The sequence below is a fragment of the Lissotriton vulgaris genome, chromosome 1_1 (genome assembly GCF_964263255.1).
Source record: "Lissotriton vulgaris chromosome 1_1, aLisVul1.2, whole genome shotgun sequence".
NCBI classification, from domain to species: Eukaryota; Metazoa; Chordata; class Amphibia; order Caudata; family Salamandridae; genus Lissotriton; species Lissotriton vulgaris.
In genome coordinates this window covers 1809037767-1809059573 of record NC_141685.1, presented here as the reverse complement: position 1 = coordinate 1809059573, position 21807 = coordinate 1809037767, and the positions used below count along the sequence as shown (strand labels likewise).

Sequence of the window (21807 nt, the reverse complement as noted above, 5' to 3'; positions counted from 1 at the left end):
TTAATTTTCCAAAAATGCTTGTGCTCGTAAAAGAGGTATTAGGTTTTGAACCTTCTTCACAAGCTCCTGAAGATGGTTTTTATTCACTGTATGGCGTCCATAGTTAAGATTGTCTCCCGTTTCATGATGTATTAAACAATATATTATTTTTAAAGAGTGGAAAAACATTAATAAGACCAGTTTTCCTCCATTTCAGAGTTAAGGATATCATTTTAGATTTTTTTTAGAATGAGCTTCTGTAAATTCTAAAAGTTAATTCTATACTTCCCAGTATGGTATCATCCTCCTCACTGGCCTCAGATGGATCAGTCTTAAGCGGGCCATGTGAGGAAAAAAGCGTAGAGCTCCCGAATGCATTTTTATACTACATCAAACTTTGTCAGAAGACCAGTTTGTATGTGACTTATGAAGCACAAATTTTGTTAAAGGATTTCCAATCCTTATTTTATTGACTAATTTGCTTCAAAGAAGAAGAAGATTCTACATCAAGTCTAATGAACATTGAATTGTTGGAAAGGATTTTGTCATGCACATCAATCATCTGGTTCATTATAGTCTTCATCAATTGCCGCAGGAGCATCAGTGTCAGCCAGCTGTTTATGATGACTGAAGATGTGGAAGATAGATGCTATGCAAAGGACGTTGATTCAATTACTTCCTTTCACAGATCAAAACCTTTTTAGTGTAGATCTGAGGATTTCATATAGAAAATGGCACAGGAGAGGAAAATTCTTCAACCTTTCAAACTTGCAAATTGAAATAATCTTCACAAAAGAATAGTTTTGCTTTTCTAAAAAAGAAAACGCAGCCGTTATTCAATTTTGTTCTTGATTCCAAAACCAAACAGCACCTACTGACTAGCTTTGGACTTATAATGGCTAAACAAGTTCCCCAAAATGTCCATTTCAGGGTGACAACTGTTCAAGAAGTGATTTCATTGCTTGCAGAAGGAGATTACATGATGACCCTGGATCTCAAATATGCTTATTTCTCAGAGACACCCTACCTGTTTAGATTTATATTGGAAGGCATCATGTCCAGTTCAAAGCCCTTTCGTTTGGTCTCTCAACATTTCCATTTTTACAAACGTACAAGCTCCAGTGGTAGTGCTTCCAAGGCACTTAACTATGTAAAGAAACTCTACCAGTGTCTCATTAGTCTGAGTTTCACATTGAACCTAAAGAAGTCTAATCTGACTCCATCTCAAGTGAGACTCTTTATTGGAGCCCTTTTTGATCCAACAAAAGCTAGAGTATTCTTACCAGAATCAAAAGCTGTGAAGAATCCTTCTATCTTGCCAGGAAGCCGCTGCCAGAAAGTTTTAAGGGTGCAGGGGATAATGGCAGCACTAACGACAGTGGTTTCGTGGGTGCATATTTGGCTCTAATCTTTTCTTCAACGCCTTCTAGCTAGCCCCTTGGTTTCTGTGTGGTCTCTCAATCCATAGTCCAAAATCTCAGTTGGTGGTTGAACACAGAGAATTATCTCAGAGGGGTGTTCCTGACACTCCCAATTTCACTTATCGTAAAACCCAAGGCAAGTCAATAGGGTTGGGGGGTGACTCGGGGAAAGGTGTAAGTGAAAGACGGTTGGTCTCCTCTGAACGTCCTCCACTCCTCGAATTGAGAAAACTGTCAACAAGATGGACAGCAATAGAGAAGTCCCTGTAGTCATTTTATCTTCTCAGTCATGGGAGGGGAATTGTGACCGAATGGAGAACCAGGTAGCCAAGAGCTACATAAATCAACATGGTGGAGTCATGGTAAAAGAGTTAGCAGAATTAGCGCACACTATTTGCCTCTGCGAAGAAACTCAACTACTGTCTCTAACAGAAATGTATATCCCAGGTCAAGACAATTATCATGCGGACAGCCTTAAGCAGAAATATTGCTCCTCAGTGAAATGTCATCAAGGGAGTGAAGGGTTTCAGCAGTTGGTGATGGCATTTTGTCTCCCAAAGCTGGATCTTATTGCTTCCTGGTCCGATGCTCTTCTTTAGCATTATTGCACAGAATCAGGGGCGAGTCATGCATGTGTAATGGATGCCCTGTCCTACTAGTGGCTTACAGGTCTATTGTATGCCTTTCCTCCATTTCCCCTTCTCCACAGGGTGCAACAGAAGATTCTGGAAGAGTGGGTGATAGTGATTCTAGTGGTCTCATTGTGGCCCAGGAGGATCTGGTTTCCAACACTAATGAAATTATCAGATTGACAGTGTTTTTATTACCCACCATCTCCTCCTCTAATCAGGTATCCCTGGTTGTTTCACAGGGCTCCACAGGTGTTAAATCTATCTTCTTGGAAGTTCAGTAGTCCAGAATACCAACTACCTTAGTTGCTTAATCGAAGATTTGGAGAAAAAAGAATTGTGTTTGTTGAATAATCTGATGGCTGCTTCTTGTGACCCTCGTAAGGTTTAGATGTTTTTGGAAAGGGTTTTTCAGAAAGGTTTTTCTCCCTCATCTCTGTCTTCATAATGTGCTTCCATTATAGGTTTCAGCAAATCATTAATAGATTTTCGCAAGGTTTCGGCTCTTGTAAAGAGATTATTAAAATGTTTAGGCTTATAAAACCTGTCCAGCCTTTGGGATTTACAAATGGTCTTAAAAGGTTTCAAGGCCCTCCCTTTTGAGCATGTACGGGTAGATTTACAAGGAAGTGCTGCAGCATGGCAACGCAAGTCCTTTGGCTGTGCCACGCTGCGGCACTTCCGAAGCACAGGAATGCAACATTTTTGGCAAACATATGTTGCATTCCTGTGCTTCCCCCTGCACTGGCGCACAAACTGCAGCCATGCGCTGGCGCAGGCACCATTGCACCATGGTGCAAGTATGCCTGCGTCAGAGGGAGATTGTTTTTGTGCAGGAAGGGGCACCTTTCCGCACAAAAACAATCACTACAGGCATTTCCCTCTTTTAATGCGTGCTGTAGACTGGAGCACGCTTTGAAAGAGGGAAAATGCAGGAGAAATGAAAACATTTCTCCAAGTTGCGCCTCACTACGCCTCCCCTGGGGTGGCGGAGCATTGACACGCATTTCCAGATTCACAATTCCTCGTAAATCTGGAAATGTGTCTCGTTCCATGGGTGTTGCGTGGGAACACCCACAGCAACACCCATGGAACACCCCTTCCACGCAAAGTGGAAGTGAAATGAGCCTCCAGCACGTCTCAGAAAGTGACGTACTGGTGGCGCAGGGGGCTTGTAAATCTGCCCCGAAGACTCATCAAGTTTGCAGTGGTTGAAGGATAAATTAGTATTCCTTGTGGTTATCAGAGATTGGGGGCTTTAGAAGCCCTGTTAAATTTCCCATGCATTACATTTTTTTTCTGGCATGGTTTTTCCAAAACTGGACCCTTGATTTAAATTTAAACGTCAATCTCACCTCTATAGATAAAAATATATGATGCCCCAGTCTTACAGGGCATAACAGGGTTCTATTTTCATTGGATTTAAAAAGCGGTTCCCTGGTTTTTTTGATTGGAACAAAAGACTTCAGGAGATCCAATTATTTTTTGTATATTTTGGCCCAGAAAATAAGGGAAAAAATCCATCTACAGTTTCAATTAGCTGATGAGATTGTCAGACTATTTCAAAAGCCTGTACCTTCATGCAGGTACAAGTTCCAGGTTGCATTCAAGGAAGATCTACCATTGGAGTTGCAGCAAACTGGGAGGAGGCTAATGAAATGTGCAAAACTGCAAATAGGTCTTCCACAGACACTTTTGTAAATCATTATTGTTTGGAATAGGGACAATCTGTTAATTTTGGTTTGAGAGTTCTGAAAGCTGGTATGTAATAAATAATAGTATTCATGATTGTTCTTGGTATTAAAGCTTCCGTTTGGAAGCAGAACTGATTGGAATTGTAGTCTGTGCATTGAGGTATTGCATATAGAAATGTTATGTATATATACTTGTGAGTAAGTACTGTGACAGGAAGGATGGGTTTTGGGGTATTTTATTTGCCCTACCTGAAACCTTAATCCTCCCTATCACAGTCTTACTTCCCACCCTCGATCCATATGTTCTTCATTCCTCAATGCAGCTTTCAAACGAAGCAGAGCATGAGAAAAGAGGAGCTAATTCTGGGCTGAGGGAAGGTTTAGACTATGAAACATGAAAAAAGTGTATTCCGTCAGGGAGGTGCGGTGCCTCATAGAGAATGGAAGGATCGTCACCCACGCACTCATAACCAGCAGACTAAACTATTGAAACGCCCCCCACGCCGGAATAAAGAAATCTCTACTCCTAAAACTCCAGACTTTCCAGTATGCCGCAGCCAGACTTGTCCTCGGCTTCCCACGACAGCACCACATCATCCAACACCTATGAGAACTCCACTGGCTCCCCATCGAAAAGAGAGTGGCCATCATGCTCCTCACTCACGCCTACAAATCCCTCCACAACATCGGACCCCAAAATCTCAACGAAAGAGTCTCCTTCTACGCACCCAAGAGAAGCCTCCGATCCGCAGATCTTGCACTAGCCGAAATCCCACACATCCGCAGAGCCAGAGCAGGGGGGGCGAGCCTTCTCCTATGTCGTAGCCAAGGCCTGGAAGGAACTCCCACTCAACATCAGACAAACCCCCACACTGCAAGCCTTCCGGGAAAGCCTCAAGAACTGACTCTTCAGATGAGACGAAGCAGCATGGAACCCCCTCACCCCCCAACGCCTTGAGACCCTTGCGGGTGAATGGTGCGCATCACAAATCCCTGCTTAATTGATTGATTGATTGATGGGGAGGACTAAGATTTCGAGTAATGAAAATCATTAGTAAGTATTATATAAAATCCTTTTTCAATATCTGAGGTCCAGAAACCATCACTCCTACGATTTCCAGTAGTAAATTTGCTTGTGCCTCCAAGGTGGGTAACTTGAACCCTTCCATGCTACTGAGTCTAACCCATAAGTCCAATAACCTCAGACATCTTTTTATAGATAGCACAGCAAGAGTGCAAAGATTTATGTGTGAGATGTGAATGTTTAGAAAAGCATATCCTCGCCAATTTATGAAGTTCATGAAAGGTTCGCCAGTTGTGCATGTATTTTAAGATCAATTAGATGCAGCAGTTAAAAGACACAAGCATTTGCAATGCAAAAGGTCTCGCATTTGCGAGGGTTAAAGCTATCGGCAATGTAAATGACAATTCCTTTTATTTATCCGTTTTGCTAATTAACACATAAATAAAAGGCACAGTCATTTACATTGCAAATAGCTTTAACTCTCGCAAATGCGAGACCTGTTGCATTGCAAATGCTTGTTCCTCCAGCTGACAGATCCGGTGAGTTTGCAGAGTGGGGAAAGCCGAGCGGAATCCTGGCTTACACATGCACACAGCCCTCCCTGCCTCCCTCCCGCATCCCTCTCCCCCAACCCCTCCTCTTCACCCTCCCATCCGTTTCTCAACATCAGCAGAGAAGTAAATCCCACAATTGGTAAGCCTGACACTAGCTCTGACATGCAGGCTCAGGTCTTAGCTCCAGAGTGTGGAATAAAATAAATGCACGCATGCATAAATATATGCATATGTACGTGCAGGTATGCGTGCGTTCCTAACCTGCATGTCCACGTGCGTAGACATGATTATATTGCTGCTGTGTGTGTGCATGCTCACACACGCTGACGTAAAGCTACATGCCTGTGTCTGTAGGTGTGAGCTTGTACACAACAAGTATACAAATATACATTGTACACAACTCTGAAGGTAAGTGGGCAGATATGCAGGCTGATAACTAGAGATAACGACAGAAAGGTAGGTTGGACTTGGGCAGAAAGGCAGTCAGACCGGTAAGTGGGTAGATGGGTAGGCAGGGTGGCTGGTAGGGAGGCACATACTAATGGGAAGGTAGGTAGATGAGGACATAAACAGCTAGTGCGTGCAGGCAGACAGGTGGGTAGATAGAAAGGGGGAGGTTGGCAGGCAGGACCCTAGGTAGGTAGAGGTAGTTGTACGTTGGCAGAGAGTTATGCCTGCAGGATTCTACGGGCAGACCGGCAGGGAGGTCTGCAAGTAGGCAGGCCTGGGGGCAGACAGGTAGATGAATATGAACAGAGAGGCAGGGACAAAGGTAGGGAGGTATGTAGGCAAATTAGGGGGGGGAAACAGGCATTTTTGTAGCTGGGGAATCAGGCAGACTGTAGGTGGCCTACAAGGGCAACTGATGGAAAAAAGAAAGACTGACAAACAACTAAACGTGCATTAAGAACAACTAAATGCATGGCGAAAAATACCCAGTCAGCATCTACATGAGTTGGGAACCAGTTTTCACACTAGTCAGCTCTTCTGAGTAAATAACTTAACTGGAATTAGATATTCATGAAAAATAGAATATTTTCCATCTTTCCACTCAGAACTGGACTTTAGCAGTGCAGCAGGCGGTATATAGTATAGGCATACACCTTCATTTTACGAGGCGCAAGTGAAATTTCCTGTTTGCTGCTTAATTCTGGGTTACGCTTCTTATGTAACATTACCGAAATTACTCTATATGCCACATCGCATATTTAGCAAGAGTGCACAGGAACAATGTGGACAACCAGAATACAAACGCCTGCTGTTGGGGCAGTTTTTTTTTTTGGCGTGTGTGCTAAATAACTTTGTCACGTCTAAAACGGATGTGACGTCGTGTTTTTTGCTAAAATATAGCGCAGGATTTGTGTGTCAGTAATCACACAGAATATTTTGTCTGAAATTATGCAAAAACAAAGTATGCTAATTTCGCACACACTAAATTTTACTTTACAACAGCGAAATCCTTCCAGGAAGGATCACGACTTCACCTAGAGGGCTTGTTAACAAAAACAATATGCAAAGTTTAATTTTTTAAGATTTGAAAATATATAAAAAGGTTCCTTTGTGAGAGATTTGTAGTGCTGCCTAATGATCCACCAACCTGTGAAAGTTTATACATGCTAAATATTTAGAGATCGGCACATTCTATGCTTGCGTCTGCAGAGCCTCAGTGTATTTTTGAATGTGTGTGTAAGAAGCTTATGTAAATACAGTATGTATGCACACATTTACATATACATTATATAGCTATATATCAATGCACCTGATTTGCTCAAACGCTCCGTCCATCATCCCCTTTTGTATCGCTTTGTTCGCCCTAAATTGGCAGGGTATGCTCAGACGTGAGTCCCTTGCTCACTTGGCCACTGGATTCAAGATAGCCTGGCTGATGAGGATTATGAATCCGAAACTGGTCCCAGGATGCTTGTTTCTGGTCCAGGGAAGACATGGCTTGGCAGTTCGGGCTGGACTGTTCCCATGAGGCACTGGGTCAAACTGATTTGCATATGGCCATGTCTGAACTGGGGTGGCTGAGTGAGCTAAAGAATGGTGATGGATTAAACCCAGATCAGTTGACTGGGGGTGAGTGTTTGATTTGCTCAAACGCTCCGTCCATCATCCCCTTTTGTAAATATTTAGAGATCGGCACATTCTATGCTTGTGTCTACAGAGCGTCAGTGTATTTTTGAATGTGTGTGTTAGAAGCTTATGTAAATACAGTATGTATGCACGCATTTACATATACATTATATAGCTATATATCAATGCACCTGAATACACAGAAACCTGTATGTATGTACATATAAATAATGTCTTGACCTATACGTGAAGGAGATGAGGAGTTATGAGTCCCCAAGACAGAGTATTCAGTGTAAAATCGCCATGACCACTTCCTGATTTTTGTGCAACATTCCAGAGGGAGGGTAGGGGATCCTGAGGTTTTGTAAAAAGGGAGGAACAAGCATTGAGGGTAAAAAAAAAGATGTGAACGTGACCGAAAACCCCATGATACTCCGCTTGTCAGAGAAAAAAGTTATAGTTCAGCACCCAGGGGCGGGATGGGGATGAGGGTCTTTAAACTGCAGGCGCCATTGTTGACTGTGTGCGCCTGTGTACAATAACAGAGAGGCATGAGTTAAAGATAAAGCACGGTGTGAAAGTGAAAGCGCAATGCGCGCACTGTGTTCACGCAGGGACAGTACGCATACGTGTGTGCACGCGTACGGAGTGCACATCTCCTGTCTGCAAGTGAACATCTCCTGTCCGTGCATGCCACCTCCTGTCTCCCTTTGGCTGAGAAACCTTCGACTATAGGACTCGCCAAGGCGAGCATCGCATGCGCTGCGTCACTAGGCGAGACTGAAAAAACGGCATAAAAAGGGAAACAGCAAATCTGATAGAAGGCAAATGCTTAGAGAAGTTCTGAAAGGCTGATATAGAGAAAGGAGGAGAAACAAAGAAAACGTCACAGAAAGTGAAAACAGTAGATTAAGAGATGAAAAAGAAGCAGAAAAATTATGGAAATGGGCTGGAGGAAGATAATGAGTGGGAATGAGAGGGCAGAAAGAAAGAAAAAAAGTGGACGAATAGGGTAATAGTAGACGTGAGCGCAGATTTGTAAGGAGAATGGAAAGGATTAGAATAAAGTATAGAATGCAGAATAAAAAAAGAGGAGGCTGAGGTAGTGAGAGAATGACAAAAGAAAAATGAATGAATGGTTTCAGGAATAGGGGAAATAAGAAGAAAGTATTGAAAGAAAGATGGTGGAGAAAGGTAGATAAAAGAGGTAAAGAGGAAGGGAAGAGGGTAGTAAGAGGGTAGAAAGAGGGAAAGCAGACAAAGTAAAGGGAGATGGAGAAGAGAGAGAAGAAGCAAAGAAAGAGCGACGAACAGTGAAAAGATTAACAAGGTACAGGAAAAGCGATAGGAAGCAAGAGGCTGTAGACAGACAGGAAGGGAAAGAGAGAGAAAATTACCAGAAGAAAAGAAAAAGTGCAAACGATAGAATGGAAGGTGAAGGAAATAAGTAAAGAATGGTGATGGGTGAGGAAAAGAAAATTGGAAAGCATGGAATGAATGAGCAAAGAAAGGGGAGACCAAGATGATGAAGGAAAGAAAAATTGAGAGAATAATCAAAGAGCGGGGCAGGTACGAATGAGAGGACACAGAATAAGAAAAATCCATGAAGATGTGAAGATGAGAGAAGGGGAGTGGAAAGATGTAGGAATATAGGAAGGGGGAGAGAGAAGGAGAAGCAGGAGTATGTGTTGGGAAGCATCCCTCTCTCACTGTATGGACATGCCATACACACCGTAGTTTTTGAGAAGACAATATTGCCTGACTTTACTGACGACAATTAAAGCATCATGATTGGCCAAGGTACCTCTCTACACCAGCCTATTGTGTAGACTTACAAAAGGGCAGACAGGATAGGACTAAATTATGCAGCGGGTAGACTAAAATATTCTATAAGAAAAGAAAATATTTTTACATAATGCTACATATTTTGTGATGGTGTTACTTGTTTGTCATTTTTGCACATGTTAATACTGCCTGGGCAAAGGTTTCACCTCATTAGGACCAGCTCAACACCCAGATATAGCAAAAGCAACAGAACTGTGGCCAGTCGACCTTTGGGAATGAATGTTACAACTTTAACATGTTCATTACTATGGTTGCTTCACGCTCGCGTCAAACGTATCCAGAAGGACCACGGGTCCGTGGACACACTGCCTGCTGACAGACGGGTGGGAATAAATCATTCTCGGGGTGCTCAGCACTCGCCGTTTAACCTTGACCTTAGAGCACGCGCCAAGCGGCAAATGTTCTAACAAGTCGGTCACTGCGCGCCTTCCCACGCCACGGTGTAAGTGATCCCAAAGAATGCTGGGAGAGGCGGTGTGAAAGGTCACCAATGTATGCTCTCAGGAAACAGTGCAAACAAATGTTTAGACTTAGTTTCAGCTCAAGTGGAGAGCGACTTGACATACTGAGGCCGTGCTTGGCAAGTATGTGATCAAAGCATATCGGCCAATCCCATGACAGGAGGGTGTTTCACGCGGATCCCGACGACAGCCTCTGCTGACACTTCAAGGCCGCTTAACAAGATCGTTTCCAAGAAAGACATCATTGGAACCCACACCCCCGACTGCACAAGCGGCGAGTGTTCAGATGAAGTACTAATATTAATAACCTTATATTTCACATTAACGCACCCTAGCATCTCAGCCTCTCACTTCTTATCGCAATAATGGCTGGATTACATCTTTTGATTCATATTTATTTCAAATGGTACGTGGGAAAAAAGAGTGACAATATCTAGGTGCCACCCCTTGATGAAAGGGGTGGCAAAAAGGCACAGTTAGGTACCCTAAAACTGACAGCCAAGCACCTGACGTGCATGATGGGACGATTAAAAAACAAAAACATGGCCTGATAAAAAACAAGGCCTTGCTGAAGGTAGACGCAAGCAAACTAATGCCAACAATCTCATATGGAGCAATTATGTTTAAGGACTAGCTATTTGAATTGCTTGATGACGAACAATGGGCTTGTTATTGCGGCTATTTGCTCTTCCCGATTGCACCAGTCAAGTCAAAATTAGGCAGAGTTCAACCTAATAAAAACAGGACTTGGTTAGGCGAGCAAAGTTTGTTTCATACTGCCAACAATTGAAAAAATGTGTTGACCAGCACAATTAAATACCTTCTTTCGGATAAAATTCAGCAGCCAAGCTAGGCATGGGGATCTCTACTGGCAAATTCTATCTGTGCTCTGAATGCAGAAGCGATAATATGCAAACATTTTCCCAGCTAATTAACAGCTACATTATTAATGAAAAATGCAAAGACAATCACCCCAGAACACGACCTATGGGACTTAAAGGCCAAAGCCCATGGTAGGTGGGCAGTTGATCTCTACACGCCCCAGGTTCTTCCTGAATATCTGTGCCAGCCTCTCTAAACCAGGCCAGATACCATCTTATGAGATTGCACTTTGGCCTGATCCCACTAAGGTGCTACTAGTATGGTCAAAAGAAGTCTGAAAAAATACATGATTCAGATTGTGAGACCAAGATGAGGAGTCCCTAATTCACATGATTAGCATTTGTGGAGGTTTAAAATCCCTGTGGCTGTTTTGGCTACAACCAGTATTCGGGTTTGAAATGTCAGATCTTGCATGGCAACGGTTCTCTGCTGCCTAAAAGGATAATCGTGCCAGCTATCAGGGCCATTTTGAATTTTATGAAAAAAGCAGTTGCTTCACTACAAAAAGGAAGGCAAAGGCTTAGCTGAGCAAGTCTCTAAATTCTTCTTTTCAATTATAAATTTACTTGGCTTTAGATTCCGAGAAAAAAGTCTGCAGAACCCTAAGAGGCAGCCTGAGTGTTACAGTAATGGGGAACCAATTGTGACATGGGAGTGTCAAGGCACCTTCGTACATTGCACTTGGGTCATTCTGTCCAGCAATAGTAGGAAGCAATAGTAGGAACATTAGTGGTGCAAATGGATCAAAATCTTATGTACAGACTTTTAGCATGGAGCACTTTGGTTCTCTTTGATAAATGGAGGCACTGAGTGCAATATGGGTTTCAGACAGAAGATAGCCCCAAAATCAGATGAAACTATGCAGATTGTGTCATACCCAGAGTCCAGACTCCTCGTATGAAGCACCTTATGCATAAAGCACTTTTGGTCTTTCTGACTAGTAGTGCTACTGCACCCGATAGAGGTTGGGTACGACGATGGGCCAAAATGGAAACAATGGCAATAATATGAAGGGCTCAAACTGGTTGAGATCAATTGTTATAGAAATGAATAGATCATAAATGATCTTTTATTAGTGTTTTTTGTAATGAAATTTCAGCATTTGGTGGGTGGGGGACGTGAATGAATTTGTGTTATGATAAAACTTTTTAAAAATCAAATTTACAAATTGTGATGAAATGATTTTAATTAGTTGAACATCAATAAATAACTTATCTTCAAAGGTCTAGGTAAAAATAGTGCTTAAAAGCACAAAGCGGAAACTGTAGTTATCTGGTCGTACTAGGACAAAGTTACAAGTTCAGGCCGACGGCAATGGAGCGAGGGCCAGATACAGGGATGAGGGTAGGCCCACAGAAAATGTTACCGTTTTACTTTGATGTGGGGCATTGCATCATGCAGCAACAGTTCTGAGAATCATCTGGATGCGTTGTGCTGCATCGGTTCTGATGCGCTGGGCTGCTTCAGTTCTGATGGGGACCACAGCTGGGCTGGCAGAGCACCTTTATCCGCATTGCCAAGGGCCCAGGACTGGGGCGGCACTACTTTGGGGGAGGTGGATTAGGACTCAGAACAGGCACATTCTAGGTGTAGGGTTCAAGATGGTTGGAGCCTTTTCTGTCCATGAGGCTCTGATCATGAGGCCAGCCAACTAGCCCTTGGATCACTCTGGTAGCCCTGGGCCCCAGGAGCAGGTCCAACCCTTCTTATCCAGGCAGCACGGCAAATGGGCAGCAGAGCACTCCTTCTTCTGAGTCTTCCACAGATCCAGAAGTGACCTGAAGAGTGAGTATGAGAGTCACATTTTTAGGCTTGGTGCCTCCTTTGAAGTAGGAGAAGTTTCTAGAGATTCCCCTTTCAAAAGTGCTTGTAATTTCCTGCCTCCCTGCCCTGGTACCAGTCTGCCTGCAGGCACAAAAGGCTAGTGGGAAGTTCTTTGTGAGAAGGCAGGGCACACCATATTGACTTGCAAGTGGGGAAGCTCCGCCCTCCCATCCTGCGTGAGATGGCCCACCCAGGCACATCTAATTCGTCTATTGTGGGCTGTCTGGGAGGAATATACCAAAGCCTCCTACACCCACTCATGTCAAGTAAATGTGTATTAAGACTAGGAAATCTTTACATACCTATATATACTTACCTTGACGATACTAATTGTAGATTTTGTGGAAGCATTATTGTTGCAGGCCGATATTTCAACAGCAATATTATGGCATACTGGGTTACCTGGTCACACTTTGGATTTATGGCAATGAACCGCTGACACACAGACAGCACTCTAAAAGTATGTTGGCCAGTAGGACTTGCATTTTGTATCTTGGTTTACCTGTTGATGGTAACCAACACAACCATGGCATATTCACAAGAACAAAGGTTTGGAACCATTTGAATTCCTTCGTAAAGCAATGGATTTTTTTTTATAAGCAACGTACCGTATGAAGCCTTTATTTTAAACCTCACAAATCACGCTCTGTTCACTGAGAACTGTAATATTTTCAAACTGAGACATTTCTTTCTGTTCTTCACAAAACCCGGTTCGAATCAGAAGAGAAATAGGTCACCACTTCACACTTTTGAGAAATAGTTGGAATTGCGTCACCAAACACCAGCTATTTTTGAGGTTACTTCACAGAGAATACATTTCATATCTAGACCAATGCAAAAGGCTTGTTTCCTGGTTACGAGTTCCCAAGCACTGTAAGTTCCATCTCTGCAAGTTTCAATCATTCCTGCGTGATGTAACTTATTTTGCACCAGATTTAAAGGGACATTTCAACGAATATTTAGATTTATGTTTTCATTCAGAAGGGTGTGGATCACCCCTTTAATAATGACCAATTTTCTCCTAAATTTTAATTTATTACAACATCATGGATTGATGAGATCACATAACCATGGGGCAAGGACGAGTGATAATTTATTTTACATCGCTTGAGAGTGAATACTCCATCAGTGCCATAAATAAGGTCCAGAAAGATTTCATTTTTAAAAAAAATTGGCACTGCATCTCTCCAAATGGATATGATGTCCTTAAATAATTTAAAAAATTCATATAAACCGTGAAAGGTGATTGAGCGTTGATGTTGTCCCTTTAAATGAGAGAAGAACGCATGTCATCAGACAAAAGACCGCGCCTGAAGCCTCTGCATACAGGCAGACTTTGTCCTAAAATGATACGTGAGCGGTATCATTCTGTGCAGTCTGCATGTCGCCGCATTCTGGTCAGTACACATGCCACTGAAGCAACTTTTCTAAAAGTTCTAAACGGAAATGTGCATGAGCCATGTACAGTGTGGCATTGGCATGCTGCCGTGCATCAATAGCTCGCAAAATGTTATTCACCTCCAGCTACAAAAATACAAATTCTACAATGATAACTTGCACCCCAATATCTATCTCATCTAATTCTGTGCCACTTTTCAGCCTAGAATAATTATCTGAGGTAGAACGTTTCTGAATGTGTAGGTTAACGTCGATATGTACAGCTGTCCATCGGGTTTGCATTAAGCTTGACATGTAACCTATTTTGCAGTAGAGGTGAAGTAATATGGCGCACACGTGTATGAAATTTTACAGCTACAAGGTGTGTAAAGTCTGTGTTTTGAACATGATTGTATGTTAAATCAAAGCACCACCCCCTATCTGATGTGTGTACAGGAATGATTTTTAGTTAAGCCCATGCCAGCACTTTGGGGAAGAACCTGTTCTTAAATAGGGTTAGGATTTGGTACTCAGCTTGGATTGGCCATTGACACACCTTTTCGAGAGAGCCTCCTTAGTGATAATCAAATCTAGGACCGATTACTGTATGGAAAGGGATGAAGTGTTCATTGATTGATTTCCTGCCAACGAAGGAGTTGTTTAGAGGTTGAGCAGAGAGGGGTGTGTCTCTTTAGATAACAGTTCAGGGGCTCCCTGCACGTTGACCTGTCCAAACCCTTGCTCATCTTACTTGAGTTGTGTTCACAAGTTTATAAAACTAAACATCTCTAGGTGTTATTATCATTGATATGTTTAGAGAAAAAATGTACCCCCCTCTTGGCAGGATAGAAAAAAGTTAGCTGTCTAACTGTGAATTTTTTAACAGCAAAGTATCGGCTCAAGTGGAAAAAAGAAGGTTTTTAAGGGATTTTCTGAATCTGCTCAATGCCGGGCCCCGGGGGAAGCAGAGTCGCAGACTAGTCTTCCCCCGGGGTCTTTCGCGCAGGGATAGGCCAGGTAGGGGAAGGGGAGGAGTTAGGGGGTGGGTATTTAGGCGCAGGGGAGGAAGGGAACTTCCTCTTCCTGCGCCTGGCACCATCGGGAGGGAGTTCGAAAGGAGGTTAGTTCAGGGCTAGTTTTTCGGTTAGCGTAGCATCAGGTTTTAGGTAGGAGTTCGGCCGGAGCTGTTTCACGGCAGCTGGGGTTTGCTGGTTCACGCCTGAAGCGGGGTTTTTGGCGAGATGTCGGGGGTATCCGCGGAACAGGTCCGGGAGGCCTTGCTGTTGCTCGCGAGGGCCGGGCGGGAAGACCTTATTCAGCTGGGGGTGTTGGACCAGGCCTGGGTGGGGGCCACCAGGGGCACGCGCGCTGCCTCGGCTGGGGTTAAGGCCGCAGTGGTGGCCTGTCAGGAGGACGAGCAGGACTCTGCGGGCCAGATTGGCGATCGGAGGGGGGGCGGAGTGCCCAAGGACCCGGCGAGGGGCGGGAAACGCAGGAGCCTGCCCCTGCGGGCCTTCCCTCCGCTCGAGTTTTTACCTGGGGCCTCGGGGGCGGCCGTGAGGGCCGCGCCCCCCGCGCTTCCGCCCCAAGGGCCCCTGCTGGTGCTGGCTGGCGCTACGCAGGGGGAGGGGCAGGCAGACAGCATTCCTGGGCCTGCCCTGGTACAGGTGGGTGCACCGGTTGGGGAGGGGGCCCCCGGGCTTGCCGGGCAGCCGGTTTTCAATGCGCCTGGGGAGGGTTTGACTGGGGATACCTTGCAGGAAGCAGGGGGGCTGGAGGAGGAGGCCCCCATCGACTTGTCTACCAGCTCTAGGGCTGGCCCCCCGGCCATAGCGAGGCAGGTGGCGGTGGGGGACCTGGGGGGCCGGGGTGGGACCCCCACCCTGGTTCCCATGGGAGGGCCTGGTTGGGTTCCTAGTCTCCCACAGGTGGGTTTCTTCCCCCCAGGGGGCTGAATTTTTTGGCTACTGCCCGCCCCCCAACCCCCCCCCAGATCTGGGGTGCCACTTCCTGAGAAGACAGGGCCCGGGGAGAGAGGATTTTAGAGCAGATTCAGGAGGTCAGGTGGGCCGAGGAGACGAGAGCCAGGGTGGGAGCAGTGTTGAGCCATGAGGTTGAGGGCCCTCCCACCCGACCTCTGAGGAGGAAAGGGAAGCGGAGAGAGAGGAAGAGTCTCGGAGGGTCAGGGCTAGGAAGGCAGTGCAGGACCACCCCCCCAGAGGGGGTATGGCAGGTGTAGGGACGGCCAGGACGGCTTTGAGGCCCGATGGTGCTGGGGCCCGCTCAGGTTGGAGCGACCTGAGGGGTGGGAGGGGATCTAAGCCGGCGGCTGTCGGCAGAGCCCGGGGGGGCCTGGCGGGGCACAAGACGGCTCCAAGACGCAGGACAGAAGCAGTAGGGCAGTCCGCGGCGGCTGTCCCTCCACCGAGGGCTCGGGCTCCTGCAGCACGTGGGGAATCTAGTGTGCGTGGAGGTGTGCAGAAAGGTGTGAAGCGTGCGGTGAAGGAGGTGGACAGTTTGGGAGTGGATCTGGAACCGGTGCTTGAGTTGGATTATGGTGCCGAGAGTGATGAGCTGGAGGACGGGGAGGTGCGGGATGACTTGGAAGGCTTAGGCGGCGCTGCGGACAACGGCGACCTTGGTGTATTACAGGACAAAGCGGCGACGAAGACCAAGGCCGGGTCGGCGGCGGTCCAGGTGACGGACTCCAGAGGACGGCCCCGGGAGCGGACCTCAGCACTCACAGGTGAGGGAGCTTGGTGGGCAGCTTGGGGGGGGGGGAAGGACGGAAGAGGACTTGCAGGTCGGTGGGTGGGGGGGACGGTTCAGTGCGGGAAGCCGTGAAGCCATCGGGCGGTCCACCAGAGGATGGTAAGAAGGTGGATGGTAAGTCGGTGACTTTGGGGGTGCAGACGGACAAAGGGGATGGTAAGGAGGAGAAGGGAGTGAAGGTACCTAAGAAGCTCCCATATATGGGGCTGGCGATGCCTCTGGGGTCGCATCTCTCGGAGAAACGCAAGGATCGGATATGGAGACCTGAGTTTGTGGATGTCTTTAAGTTGCTTCATAGGGAGGTGCAGGCTAAGGAGGGGTCTAAGGAGGAGGAGTGGGAGCTGACGAGGCGCCCTAGGGTACCGGTGACAATGGAGAATTGGACGTCAGCGTTCTTGATCTATGCCAGTGTTTATTGCCAGAAGTATTTAGACAGGGCAATTGCACTTTTTAAGTACATGGACATCATTCGCAAGGCCCAGATGCAGTTCGGGGGTTTTGCTTGGTTAAGCTAAGATGAGGAGTTTCGAGCTAGGGTTAGCGCGGATCCCGAGAAGAGTTGGGGGGAGGTGGATCAGGAACTTTGGATGCAGTGGATGGCGTCTTCGCACTCCACGGCGTCCACTCACACGGCCAGTGGCCTACCTGTGGTGTATCGGTCTTTTCCGCCGCGTCCCGCCCAAGGCGGGGCGGGGGGTGGAACAGTGCCCAGCACCATTGTCTCAGGGCAACAGTCCAAGCCGGGGGGTTATTCCACGGGGGCCTGTTGGAGCTACAATAAGGGGTATTGTTCCAGGTATCCCTGTAAATTCAAACACGAGTGCTCGAAGTGCGGCGGAAAGCATGCCCTTACGCAGTGCCTCACGCTCACCACACCCTCGGAGCAATGGAGGAACGCCAGAGGGCGGGGCCAACCTGGACCGAAGGGCGCCTACACCGGTTAAGGTGGAGGCGATGGCCCCGTGGTTCTCGTGCTACCCGGATCAGGAGGCTGCGGCGCGGCTCTTCTGGGGTTTCACGGAGGGCTTTCAGGTGGGCTATCAGGGTCCCAGGGAGTGCCGTTGGGCCGAGAATCTGAAATCTGCCAAAGAATTGCCGAGTGTAGTGGCTGCTAAGTTGAGGAAAGAGGTGGAGGAAGGAAGGGTGGCTGGCCCGTTTACTGACTGGCCGTTGCAAGACCTGATCATATCCCCGTTGGGGGTGGTGCCGAAGAAGGAGGAAGGGGAGTTCAGGATGATTCACCATCTGTCGTGGCCGGAGGGTCAGTCAGTGAACGACTTTATTGCAGTGGAGGATTCGAGAGTGCTGTACGCGTCGGTGGACGATGCGATTCGCCTGGTGAGGGTTTGTGGGACGGGTGCGGAATTGGCGAAGTGTGTCATCAAGTCTGCTTTCCGTCTCCTGCCTATTCACCCTGCGGATTTTTCACTCTTGGGCATGCAGTTTGGGGGGGCCATCTACATGGACAAGGTTTTGCCCATGGGGTGCGCCATCTCCTGCGCTCTGTTCGAGCTTTTCAGCACTTTTCTGCAGTGGGTCATGGTGCGAGTCAGTGGGTGTCGTGAAGTCACCCACTACTTGGACGATTTCCTCTTCCTGGGGAGGTCGGATACCGGGGATTGCGGCAGGGCCCTGTCGCGGTTCCAGGTGATGGCCTCTCAGTTTGGGGTGCCTCTGGCGCCCGAGAAGACGGCTGGTCCCAGCTGTTGCCTCACCTTCCTAGGGATCGAACTGGACTCGGTGCAGTGGTTGGCGCGCCTTCCCACAGCCAAAGTGACGGAGATTCTGGCATGTCTGGAGTGGGCTGTGGGGGAACGGCGGATTCCTTTGAGGCCAGTGCAGAAGCTTCTGGGTTTCCTTAACTTTGCGTGTAGGGTAGTGCGGGCAGGGCAGACGTTCTGCAGGCGGCTCGGCATGGCCATGTCGGGGGCAGTGCTTCCACATAACAGGGTTAGGATTTCCATGGGGGTGAGGACGGACTTGAGGACATGGATTACCTTCTTGCAGGACTTCAACGGTGTGTCTTTGGACTTTGATGAGGAGAGGGCGGTCTGGCAATGCCAAATTTACTTTGATGCGGCTGGGTCAGTGGGGTTTGGTGTTTTCTGGAACGGCAGGTGGTGTGCGGAGAGCTGGCCGGCCTCCTGGATCAAACAGGGCAGGAGCATTGCCTTCTTGGAATTCTTCCCTTTATTGGTGGCACTGGTGGTGTGGGGGGAGGAATTTCGGAACAGGTCGGTGCTCTTCCACGTCGACAATATGATGGTGGTGGAGCTGGTGAATCATCAGAGGGCAAAGGACATGCGAGTGCTGCGGCTGTTGCGAAGGTTCATGTTGGCGTGTCTGCGGTTGAATGTGGTGTTTTGGGCTAAGCATGTCCCTGGGGCGAATAATGACATTGCGGATGCTTTGTCTCGTTCGCAGTGGCAGCGGTTTCGACGCCTGGCACCGGGAGCGGATACGTGCAAGACCGAGCTGCCGGCCGGCATCTGGGCCTTGGGGGAGTGAGGATGATTGGTCTGGTAGAGGGTTCGCTGGCTGAGACCACGAGGAGGACTTATCGTTTGGCATGGTCTGAATTTAGTGCTTTCATGGGCTGGACGGTGTCTGGCGTTGTGGGTGTGGAGTCAGATGTGGAGCAGGGGCTGAGAGGTGTGGATTGCATGGACTGGGGTTTGACTGCGGCTACGATCTCTGGTAAATTGGCGGGGATATCTTTCTACTGTGTTTTGTTCCTGGGCTTTGACCCAACTAAGGATGTGATTCTGAGCAGAATGTTGCGGGGCTGGGGCAGGGAACGTGGGGATGGGGGGGATGTCGGGGGTAGGCTGAGGGAGGCAGTGACGTTTGAGTTGTTGGTCCGGCTGCTTGGGGTGTTGCCGGAATGTTGTTATGACCTGGTTGAGGTGGGTCTTTTTCGTTTGTGTATGGTGTGGATGTTTTTCGGGGCATTTCGGGTGTCTGAGCTTCTGGGTACAAGAAGAGGAGCTGGCAGGTTGTTTGAGGAGGTGCGAGTGGATGGGGGGCGCTTGGGTATTTGGCTGCGGTGCTCAAAAACTGATCAGTTGGGCAGGGGCAAGTGGGTGTGGCTGAATGAGACTGGCGGGGCGGTTTGCCCAGTGTTGGAATGGCGAACTTTCCTGGGGACGGGGAATGTGGCTGGGGGTGAGATTTTTTGTCATGCATCTGGCGCAAGAGTGACGGCGGGCCAGTTGTTGGCTGTGTTGCGCAAGGCTTTGAGGTGGTTGGGCATGGATGAGGCTGGATTTGGGACCCACTCCTTCCGGATTGGGGCTGCGACTGCGGCGGCCAGGTTGGGTTGATCCTAGGATAAGATCAGGAAACTTGGGCTCTGGAAGTCGCGCTGTTGTGAGAGGTATGTGAGGAAGTAGGTTGGGCCCAGGCAGGGTGTTGGTGCTTCAGGCTGTCTTTTCTTGTTCTAACATCTTTTTCTTCATAGGCTGCGTGGGTGGACCGGGCGGTAAGACGGTGACTTGGATTGTCGGGCACTCCTTCGTGCACTGGGGTTCCAAATATGCGGAGCAGCAGGTTTACGGCCGTAACCTGGGACTGAAAGGACACTTGCACGAGGTACAATGGTGGGGCAGAAGTGGCATGCGATGGGGGGCACTACTGCCCTGGCTCGCGAAGATGGTCCCACAGAGGGGATGTCCAGATTTGTTGATCATTCATCTGGGGGAGAATGACCTGGTGCAACTGTCCGGATTGGCACTGTTACAACTCATGCAACGGGACCTGGAGGTTTTGAAATTGAGGCTTGCAGGGACCTGCATTGCCTGGACAGAGTTGGTCCCCAGGAAAGTGTGGAGAGGGGCTATGAAGCATGGGGCCATCGAGAAGGCTCGAAGGAAGCTCAATAGGGCTATGAGACTCTACTGCGGTGACAAAGACATTAAGGTTATTGCTCATGGCGGGATACGACTGGAGGAGCCTTTAGTTTTCAGGGATGACGGGGTGCACTTGTCCCAGCTGGGCAATGCGTACTACATGATTGAGATGAGAGATGTGGTGAGCAAGTTGTGGAATGAGGCTATCTGGTGTCGCAGGGAGTGAATGATGAGTGTGTGGCGGACTGGCGGCCCCGGAAGGGGGGTGGGGCAGTGAACCGCCCTACAGGGGGTTCACTGGTTGGCAGGATTTGAAGGGACAGGGGGGTCAAGAGCGGGCACACCCATCCCTTGGGGGGGGAGTTCGTAGGGCGGATAGAAGCGTGAATGGCACGACGCAAGGAGTGGGGCTGGATGACGAGTGATTGAGGGGCAAGAATAAAGCATGGTTGGAGCTTCTAGGGCTTGGTGATGAAGCGGAACGAGTGAAACGAATGAGGGGGAGTGTGAGTGTGGGTTTGCTGTTATTATTATTATGTTGATGTTAAAGTTATGTACAGATTCGCAGATCTGGTCTAATAAAATGGCCTTTTACGGACCCTGCGTGGTCTGTTTATTGCGTGATGCCGGGCCCCGGGGGAAGCAGAGTCGCAGACTAGTCTTCCCCCGGGGTCTTTCGCGCAGGGATAGGCCAGGTAGGGGAAGGGGAGGAGTTAGGGGGTGGGTATTTAGGCACAGGGGAGGAAGGGAACTTCCTCTTCCTGCGCCTGGCACCATCGGGAGGGAGTTCGAAAGGCAACCCACCCACCCGGCAGCTGGAGGTGTGTTTGGGTCGGTCTATAGCGTTGCCAGTTTAGGCCAGAGCTGCTGTAGGCAGGATTTGAAGGGACAGGGGGGTCAAGAGCGGGCACACCCATTCCTTGGGGGGGAGTTCGTAGGGCGGAAAGAAGCGTGAATGGCACGACACAAGGAGTGGGGCTGGATGACGAGTGATTGAGGGGCAAGAATAAAGCATGGTTGGAGCTTCTAGGGCTTGGTGATGAAGCGGAACGAGTGAAACGAATGAGGGGAGTGTGAGTGGGGGTTTGTTGTTATTATTATTATGTTGATGTTACAGTTATGTACAGATTCGCAGTTCTGGTCTAATAAAATGGCCTTTTACGCTGACACTGCGTGGTCTGTTTATTGCGCGAACAAGGTTCATTGTGAATTACTACAGGGAGTTAATTCTCTTATTGGCAGTTGGAAACGAAGGGCTGTACCGTCATCCCATTTCAAGCACTTAGATTTCAAAAATGTGTTTATACCTATGCCTTAGACTATGGATAGGAACACATTTTCAGATTTTTTTTTAGAAAGTTAGGATCAATTTCACGGTACGGTTTGTATATCATGCAGGCTGATTTGATAGTTTTACTCAT

The 21807-nt window shown here is 47.7% G+C and overlaps 2 protein-coding genes across 21 annotated transcripts in view; one reads left to right on the top strand and one right to left on the bottom strand.

The window, feature by feature from the left end:
• Positions 1 to 21807, bottom strand: part of MYBPC1 (myosin binding protein C1) — a 339911-nt gene that overhangs the window by 223780 nt on the left and 94324 nt on the right. The gene's annotated exons all lie outside the window — the stretch shown is intronic.
• Positions 5640 to 20612, top strand: LOC147751251 (uncharacterized). The gene is made up of 2 exons (XM_086952952.1): positions 5640 to 5709; positions 19999 to 20612. The coding sequence occupies exons 1-2, from the start codon at positions 5640 to 5642 to the stop codon at positions 20610 to 20612; spliced, it is 684 nt and encodes a 227-aa protein (XP_086809078.1).

Excerpts from the sequence above, each read along its gene's own strand:
- LOC147751251 (XM_086952952.1), top strand. The coding sequence starts at position 5,640 with ATGCCTGTGTCTGTAGGTGTGAGCTTGTACACAACAAGTATACAAATA. Across the intron at positions 5,710-19,998 it reads CATTGTACACAACTCTGAAG|GCTGCGTGGGTGGACCGGGC; the intron begins GTAAGTGGGCAG and ends TTTTCTTCATAG.